The sequence below is a fragment of the Brassica rapa genome, chromosome A04 (assembly GCF_000309985.2).
Source record: "Brassica rapa cultivar Chiifu-401-42 chromosome A04, CAAS_Brap_v3.01, whole genome shotgun sequence".
NCBI lineage: Eukaryota > Viridiplantae > Streptophyta > Magnoliopsida > Brassicales > Brassicaceae > Brassica > Brassica rapa.
Window position 1 is genome coordinate 1,702,899 of NC_024798.2, and position 8,213 is coordinate 1,711,111.

The 8,213-nt window shown below is 38.9% G+C and overlaps 2 protein-coding genes, 1 long non-coding RNA gene and 2 other non-coding genes across 6 annotated transcripts; 2 read left to right on the forward strand and 3 right to left on the reverse strand.

Moving 5' to 3' along the window:
- The first annotated feature begins 138 nt into the window (after nt 1-138).
- LOC103862991 (MATH domain and coiled-coil domain-containing protein At3g58210) lies at nt 139-797 on the forward strand. Its single transcript, XM_009140720.3, has 2 exons — nt 139-320; nt 392-797. The coding sequence occupies exons 1-2, from the start codon at nt 264-266 to the stop codon at nt 794-796; spliced, it is 462 nt and encodes a 153-aa protein (XP_009138968.1). The 5' UTR covers nt 139-263; the 3' UTR covers nt 797.
- A 523-nt stretch (nt 798-1,320) lies between these two features.
- On the reverse strand, nt 1,321-2,166 carry LOC117133594. Its single transcript, XR_004457471.1, has 2 exons — nt 1,936-2,166; nt 1,321-1,830 (listed from the first exon to the last, which is right to left on the reverse strand). It is a non-coding gene; the product is annotated as an uncharacterized LOC117133594 (long non-coding RNA).
- Nucleotides 2,167-3,283: 1,117 nt separating this feature from the next.
- LOC117133809 lies at nt 3,284-3,372 on the reverse strand. Its single transcript, XR_004457853.1, has one exon. It is a non-coding gene; the product is annotated as a small nucleolar RNA Z102/R77 (small nucleolar RNA).
- A 73-nt stretch (nt 3,373-3,445) lies between these two features.
- On the reverse strand, nt 3,446-3,536 carry LOC117133808. The gene has a single exon (XR_004457852.1). It is a non-coding gene; the product is annotated as a small nucleolar RNA Z102/R77 (small nucleolar RNA).
- A 1,763-nt stretch (nt 3,537-5,299) lies between these two features.
- On the forward strand, nt 5,300-7,958 carry LOC103862994 (beta-galactosidase 11). 2 transcript variants are annotated; one of them, XM_033290135.1, is made up of 5 exons: nt 5,300-5,682; nt 5,774-6,618; nt 6,751-7,399; nt 7,521-7,593; nt 7,672-7,958. In XM_033290135.1, exons 1-2 carry the CDS (start codon nt 5,356-5,358, stop codon nt 5,885-5,887), a joined length of 441 nt encoding a protein of 146 aa, XP_033146026.1. In that variant the 5' UTR covers nt 5,300-5,355; the 3' UTR covers nt 5,888-6,618; nt 6,751-7,399; nt 7,521-7,593; nt 7,672-7,958. The 2 variants fall into 2 exon arrangements, with proteins under 2 accessions (XP_033146026.1, XP_033146025.1); XM_033290134.1 differs by having other exon boundaries at nt 6,751-7,593.
- The last annotated feature ends 255 nt before the right edge of the window (nt 7,959-8,213 follow it).

Sequence of the window (8,213 nt, forward strand, 5' to 3'; positions counted from 1 at the left end):
TATCTTTGGGTGTCTGAACAGAGCATTGAGTCATGTACCAAAGAAGTTGCTTGACGTATGATACTATTAATAATCATATGTTATTTAATTATGACAAGGTATTATTAAGTTACAATTAGCTCAAGTTTATTAATTATGCATGCACCTTCTTTAGTATATATATTCAGTTACATTAAAATAATCCTCAAACACACAAAACTCCATTTGCCTAAGCTGCAAGTAAAGCTTCTTCTCTGTATCACAAGAAAACTCAGATCGTAGCAATGTGGAACGGTGATGGAACAGTTGATATCAATGGCTTTCGAGTTTACTACACAGAGGTAAAAACAACTGTTTTCACTTAACAATGATCACTTTGGTTAGTGTCTTTATACATCAAACTTGTTCTCAGGTTGAGTATGTGAGGAGAATCTTTGAAAGACACCCAGAAACAGCATCAAATCTTCGTCCAATGAACCAGTTGGTGAAGAACGCGTACTTGAACAACCTCCTTGACCTCATCGACATAGCTTGCTTAGCTCCTCAGGAGCTCACAGAGGAGGAGCTAAGAGATGCTGAGAACACGCTTATGGATCTGGTAGGGGTAGGTTTCGAGTTGGATTGGTTGAAGAAGAAGCTTGAGGAGCGTTGCGTGAAGAAGAAGAAAATGGAAACGCGTGGTGATCGCATGAGAGAACTCGATAGAATGATTGTGGAACAGAGACGAGTGTTGCTTGCGCTTGAAGTCGAACTGAAGAATGAAGAGAACGAGGCTGTTTCCCACAGTGCTCGACTTGGTTTCGAGGATGTTGTTTGAAATGAAACTCACTAATAAAGAAGCCTAAATGTTTTTAGGTCTCCTCTTTACGTGCTTGAGAATATATGTGTCGTTGTCTTAAGTCTTAACTACAAGAATGGTTTGAATAAAGGGAATATATTTAATGGGCAGATAGCAAAGAGATGAAGTGAAAAGAAAAATGATTATTTGATTAAGTCTATGTGCTCTGTTTCCAAGAACAGAGCATCAACATTAGGGTTTCTTTATTTCACATGTGTGTTTCTTCATGGAAAAGGTAAACAGTGTATAATGGATGTCCTACTCAGCCTAACTGAGATTTTGCGCCAGTTGCCTCAAGAAACCTCGAAGTATGATCTGTTTGACGAAGATGTTGCACTGGAATAAATTAGAACCAACCAAAGTGATCACTGTAGATGTTAACCTTAGAAGATATTTTCTGATGTCACAGGTAGGTGTTTTGGTCTGTTTGTTCGAGTCTCTAGGGTACTAGAGCCTCCTTCGAAAAGAAAATAACCCAAGGGAGATAAATGGAAAGCAAACAATTACATTGGAAAAGTTATGCCTCATATAAAGATTTGAGTCTGTATCTCACTCCAACGGCTAACCGAGAGTGATTCTTTCAATGGTCAGTGATAACTGATAAGACATAAGCTATCGAGATAGCTTATCTTTGGTAAAGAGAGCCTTGATGATAAGCTAAGACCATCTGCAGCATATCATGACATCATCAACGTTGGATGATTTTATCTGATTTGGGCACTACCTGGTGTGTTCTGGTCAGAACGTTTCAATCTCTACGTGTATACTTTTATCTCTATTAAGCAAGTTGGGCCCATTTCGAAATCGCTAGGTTATCATCATCAAAGAGTCAAATAAAGAGAGAATAGAGCAATTCTTACCAAGCTTCAGCTCGCAGATTCAATGCATAAAGCCAAGCAAGCTAGGGGCAGAGGACATTTATGTCTGGCTCCCTCTTCACACTGGAGTCTACTCATCCAAATCTGGATATAACTCGCAAGCACAACAAGCCCCACCGTCGAATCTCCACCCATCTATGCAAAACAATCTAGAGTTCAGCTGGTTAAAAGATGTTTGGTCATCCAAAACAACCCCAAAGCTTAAAGTCTTTCTCTGGTCAATCTTACAAGGGGCTTTACCTATAGGCGCAGAACTCCAAAGAAGAGGAATGATTTCTGCAGCCCAATGCCCCCGATGCACCGAGGTAGAAACAGCAATGCACTTATTCTTCCTCTGCCCTTTCGCCAAAGAAGTTTGGAACATCATGCCCCTCAAGTCACCAGTTCACCTAGCTGAGGATACTGACTTCAAATTGGCACTAGTCCGGTTCCGACAAGCTGTTTGTCTACCCCCAACAGGAGTCCGAGTCCCCATACTCCCATGGGTCTGTTGGTTCCTCTGAACAGCCAGAAACAGGCTCATCTTTGAAAACAAGAGCTCCAACCCTACAGAGATAGCAACTAGAGTGGTGATAGCAGCCTTAGAATGGGATCAAATTCAAGATGTAAAGGAAGATCAAACGAACAAGCGTCTACCGCCCAAAGTAGCACCACCACTGATGAATCAATCAAGCTACGCATGCCCCTGCTTCGTTGACGCAGCGTGGGATGCTTCCTCAATGCGAGTAGGAGTCGCCTGTATCCTAGATAAGGCCCCTCAGCTCCGACCTCAGTCTGGGGCCCAGATCGTCGATTCACTCCTCCCCTCTTATGGCCGAAACGCTTGCCCTCAGACACGGAATGGAAGTTATGCTCCAATCCGGTATTCACACAGCTACTATCTTCTCAGATTGCCTAACGCTCATCAGAGCAATCAACAGCAACAGCCAGATCAAGGAGATCTACGGTGTCCTTCAAGACATCGATCGTCTCTCATCTAAGTTTGCGTCTATCCTTTTCCGGTTCATCCCTCGTTCTCAGAACAGAGAAGCCGATGTTTTAGCTAAACAGGCCCTTAAAGCCTTGTACCCCTCTGTTGTTCCTTTCTAAACTCGGCCCAGGGCCCAAACGCTTTTCTTTCTGCATTAATTTAAGTATCCAGTTGTTCAAAAAAAAAAAAAAAAAATAGTCAAATAAACTTCCAAATTTAAGCAACGAGTCGATTGGTTTCAGTTAAATGTTAAATTCGGGCATTATATATTAATTAATTAATTTAAAAAACATCTGTGGAACTTTCGTTAACAGTTCATAAATGAGAGTGCAATTACAAGACACCACTGGTACAAGTCGTAGGGGTATTATTATTCATTGGACCACAAATTCTATATTCGTCATTCCATAGAGATGATAAGCTTAAGATGCGAACTCTGTTTCAATCCAGCTGCAGCGACTAAAGACACTAATCAGACATAAAGAACAGCAAACACAAAAGCAATCGATGTTCTAAAGAACACTAATCCGAGTCTAATAGCTCTAATGGTGGTCTAGGGAAAACAGATAATTCTCAACCTAACAAATAATCAAAAACAAGTTTTAAACAAAGGGAAGAGAATGGGATCAGATAGAGCTAATACGTAAGATGCCATCATTCCGGCGATCAAACCAATAGGGAACAATAAAGTTCAACATTCATCATTCCACATTCTCTTCATTCATTACTATCATAAACTCAAAAATAAAATAAAAAAATACAATATTTTAGAGGAGAAAGGAAAGATCAGATAGAGCTAATACGTAAGATGCCATCATCTCGGCGAATCAAACCAATAGGGAACAAAAATAGTTCAATCATCATATCTCTCTCTTTCTCCTCTTTTTAAATTCTCATCAAAAACACATAAAAATCGATACTTTTCCAAAAACTAGTCTACAATCTTTAAAGCAAAACAGATAATTTGAACTCTTTAAACTCATTGAGGGATAGAATAAACAGATGGAGGTTTATATATATAGAGATAAACCTAGGGTTTCTTTAGGGCTCCCTCATTAAAAAGACGTAAATACCCAGCTGTTAAAATGGGCTCAACTAAGTCCAGAGTTTATAAATGGCCCAGGTAATTCTGAGTTGGTAACAGTGAAGCTACATTACGGGCCGAAATTGGCCCAATAGTTATTAGAAGGTTTCATACAGTCTCATAAAGCAAACATCTATTTCACGTAAGAAAATTAAGACCTCATTACATTAGTTGTGATATTGATCTAACGGGAGGAAGAGGGTGGGGGGGGGAGAATCAAAGATTATATAGACTGGTAAAAATCCTTCTTAAGTAATGAAAAAGCAGGTTAGCTCCGAAGAGCCGATCCTTTAGTGTAGGCTGGGCTGCTAGTTTTCGGCTTTCAAAGTTATGGTTGTTAGGTTCTATTGGGTTTCGACATGGGTTTGTATTAAAATAGGCTGAGACTGAGAGCCACTTTTGCTACTCCTTATATTTTAATTTTAATGCAAGAATCAGTTCAAGAAAAAAGTTACGTTAACAAATAAACTAAAAGCAAATTGGTAATTGTAGCATTTGTTCTTACCAACGAGTTCTCTAGAACCGGAGTTCATGGCACCTCTCTTTTTCCAAGACACCTTAGTGGAGTTTCCATCCCTGCTCTCGAACCAAGCCAGCATACATAGCTCATCATCTTCTAGCCTCAGTCACAAGTATGCAACCGTCTTTCTCGCTGAACAATATGTTATCCGGTACAGTTGAGATTTACCTAGTCTCTCGGAGTATCATCGTCAGTATTGAAGTTGATCTGAGTTATTTAATGGACTGCGCCTCTGGGTTATTTGAGTTTCGAGAACATGAAGCTCTTGTTACTTGTTTTGATATCTGTCTGTATGAGCCCACCACTTTTTAGGATAAGATTATATAAAGACTACATGCATAATCTCTGGAAAGATTAAGGAAATGAAATTCAATTGGTGAGTTAGTTTCTAGCGTTAATTACTTTGTTGATGTATAGGAATTTCGATCATGAAAACATTTCTTGGCATTTCCGTTTGCATATGTTACATTGTCTGAAGAATCATGTCGTCTAGGAACACCCTTGAGATCAGGTCAATGGAAGTTAAAGTTTCTTCTTGGAGCTTAATCTTTTTCAGTCAACCCTTATGAGTTGTTGATTATTAGAACATCATAATATATTTTCAAGCCTATTCTCACACCACATACTAATCCAATCATAATTAATTAGTGTTTCTGTAAAGGAGAAGATATAAAAAAGTAGAACTATAAATTAGTTTAAAATTATTTTTCTATTCTAATATATATATATTAATGTGGTTTTATAAATCTATAAAATGTTATTTTAAATATATATTTAAAATTTAAGATGGGTAGTATAGAATAAGGTGATTAATATTTTCTGTTTTTCCTGTTTACTGAAAATACAATCTATTAATTAATAAGGAATGGTGAAAAAGTCAGAATCAATGCCCTTCCAAAAACTAATAATAAAAAACAGGATAGAGAAATAAAATTACAAACTGAGAGAAATTTGCGTGGCCACATCTACGGACGCATTTTCCTCTCCAAAACTTAAGTAATCCGAGCTTCTTTTTAGAAAAAGACTATAAGAGTGCATAAGTAGTAAATACATTCTTATTACCTTTGATTACGAAGACAAAAGAAAATGGATACTTCACATTGCCATTATCAAGGCTACATCCTTCTTCTAGTTCTACTTTATTCATCTATGTTTGATGTAGCTTCAAATATAGACATTTCCAGTGATGCAAGAGGCAGCAAAACCGATAGTAACCCGAAACAATATGTGAACTGTGGAAATTATGAAGTTAAAAGGAGACAGATGACTGTTTCTTGTTCCAAATCAGCTGAATATATTATTACAAAGATCAATTTCGCTGATTATGGCAATCCTACCGGTTGTAGTGAGGATCATAAAGTTAGTAGACATGGCAATTGCGGCGCACCAGATACCTTGAGAATCGTCAAAAAGGTTAGAAAAATTAACAAGAATATTGACAATATATTGTGGATTAGTGAATGATAATTATCTCAATGAATCTTGTTAAGTATTATTTGTGCAGAATTGTCTTGGAAAACAAAAGTGCGAGCTTTACGTTTCAGATGAGATGTTTGGTCCGAGTCACTGCAAGAAGGATATTAAGCTCATTGTTGTATTCACATGCACAAAAGCTTAGGTTTTTTTTTTATTTTCTCCTTAATAAAGGCCATAAAATAATCATGGTTTGTGTCCTTGTATTGTATTGATCAAGTTCTAGTTGATAATTAAAGGAACATTTCAGATATTGTTTTTCTATTTGTTATTTTGCAACCGATGAATTCTAAAGTTCACTCAGAGATAGGGTTTACGGATAAAGAGACTTGATTTACAAGTAAGCTTGAAATAGAAAGACTAAGATATGATCAACAATAGGAAATGAGTGTTTTAGTGATGAATACAAAGCGGTGCTGGATAACAATGGAGACTGTATGTAATCAGAGTATAGTTTAGCTATCCAGAATTTGGATCCCATGTATTTGGCTCCTCCTTTTTCTTTTATAGGTCTCCAACGTGGACCGAGCACTTTAATGATGGCTTTAATTCTTTTGATTTCTTTACGTTTTCAGTTGACTCCTCCGAGCTTGGCGTGTTTAACTCCTTGAACCCGGGGTGGGCTTTGATCTTCGTGGGCCTATGTTTCCCTCTTGTGCCTTGATAGTGATTGGTTTTGGGCTTTACTACTTTTGGGTCAGGATCTCGGACCGGATCTGAAGATCAGTGAAACCGAGCTCCAACAATAGCCCCTCCCTCCGGATTCCAACGTGTCTCAGGTCGTCAGATTTTTTTTTGAGAGATCGTCGTGATTTTTTATTGTTTTAACTTTGTGGTTTCAGATTAGTGGTTCCTCTTGCTGCCTGAGTGTTTCTGGTAAGCTTGTCTTTAATTTTGATATATCTTGTTTCTTTCATGTCTTGAATGTTTTTAATTTTTGATGTTTTGGTTGTTGTTCTTGCTAAAAATGGTTAAACCAACTATTGTAATTCTCAATCTTACTCAAAGGGTGGCGGAGTCTGCTTGGAAAAGAGAGGCTAGAGAAGCGAGGAAAAAATCTCCACAAGATGAGGTGCCTCGAAAAGCGGCCTCTGAAGTGGTCGCTGGTGCGACCGAGGCTCATGGTTCTTCTGCGGGGGTCATTGCCTCCGGTGTTCCCGAGGTCAGAAAGAGCCTTTCTGATGTTCGAGTTGCTACCAAGGCTGTGGCTTTGGTTCTGCCTTCTGGTTCTGTGACCTCTGGTTGATGTTTCGGTGTCGCCTTTTGGGACTGTCGACATTTAGCATCGAAGCCACAACCGCAGTACTAGAGTCCTCTGGACCTACTGTGGTGCTGTGGTTGACGCTTCGATGGCACCTCCATCTTCTTCGGTGCTTCCTTTTCATCCTACTAGAGGTTCTCTTCTGGAGTCTATCCCAAAGGAGGCCGCCCTGGAGGCTTCTCGTTGTTCTTCTGATAATCAGGATCGGAGGTGGAGCTTCTCGTAGGTCAACGAGAAATTCTCCAAGGCCTTCGAGTGCTTCTTCTTATTTTGACAAAATCCAACAGTGGGGTCTTGAGATAGACCTCATGAAGCGTTCAACTCCGGGTCTGGGCAGCATGATCTGATTGGGTCAAAGCGATCTCAGACGGATGAAAGGGCTTAACCTTCGAGCTGGTACATCGTATTCTTCTGGGAAGGACGCATATGCCATGTCTTTCGAGTTTCCCAGTTATACATCCTTGTCTGACGATGGAAAAGCTTATGTGTGTTGTTGTCGTGAGGTTCGCCTTGACAGGGATCTTAGCTTTTTGGAGGATATTTTTACAAAAATTGACTCCTACAAGAGGCTTTTCTGTTCTTATGAATTGGTGAGTTGTCCCAACGATTTAGTCTATGAAACCGCTGTTTGTGTTATTCTGCGGGGCTGATTGTAATTTTTATAACAGCATTTGGGTTGGGTGAACCGCAACTGGGAGCATTATGAGTGCAATATCCAAGATGCTCGTAGTGGTTGCTGACACGGAGAAAGGGACTCTCCGTTGTAAGGACGCGCCAAGGCGGAGCGCGCTAAGAACCTAGAGATATACTTGATCCACAGGGCTGTTCAATCCGGATTTCTGTCCGGTTTTGGTTTGTTTTTCCCCAGTATTTTGGTTTTAAAAAGTTTAGCGACCTTATTAAACTATATCTACTTTGGTTTGATTTGGTTTACATATTATCGATTTTTGATTTATTCGGTTTTATACGTGAACGAGAAAAAAACAGGAAAGATGAACAAATGAAGTATTTTATTGATTTTCAGAGCTAGGACCACAACAGTTAGGATTATAAACCATAGTTCTAGTCGTCTAACTCTATAGTCAAAATATTAGATAGTCCATCACTTGTTCTAGGATTTGGGTCTCTTTATATAGGTCGTTCATAGTCGATAGTAATATGGTTTTGGTACAATATTCTGCAAGATTTTAATGATTCAAAATTTTACATA

What these genes read in the sequence shown, in the direction of transcription:
- LOC103862994 (XM_033290134.1), top strand. Translation starts at nt 5,356, where the DNA reads ATGGATACTTCACATTGCCATTATCAAGGCTACATCCTTCTTCTAGTT. An exon ending in CCTTGAGAATCGTCAAAAAG is followed by an intron (nt 5,683 to 5,773) that starts GTTAGAAAAATT and finishes TTATTTGTGCAG; the next exon opens with AATTGTCTTGGAAAACAAAA.
- LOC103862991 (XM_009140720.3), top strand. Translation starts at nt 264, where the DNA reads ATGTGGAACGGTGATGGAACAGTTGATATCAATGGCTTTCGAGTTTAC. An exon ending in TTCGAGTTTACTACACAGAG is followed by an intron (nt 321 to 391) that starts GTAAAAACAACT and finishes ACTTGTTCTCAG; the next exon opens with GTTGAGTATGTGAGGAGAAT.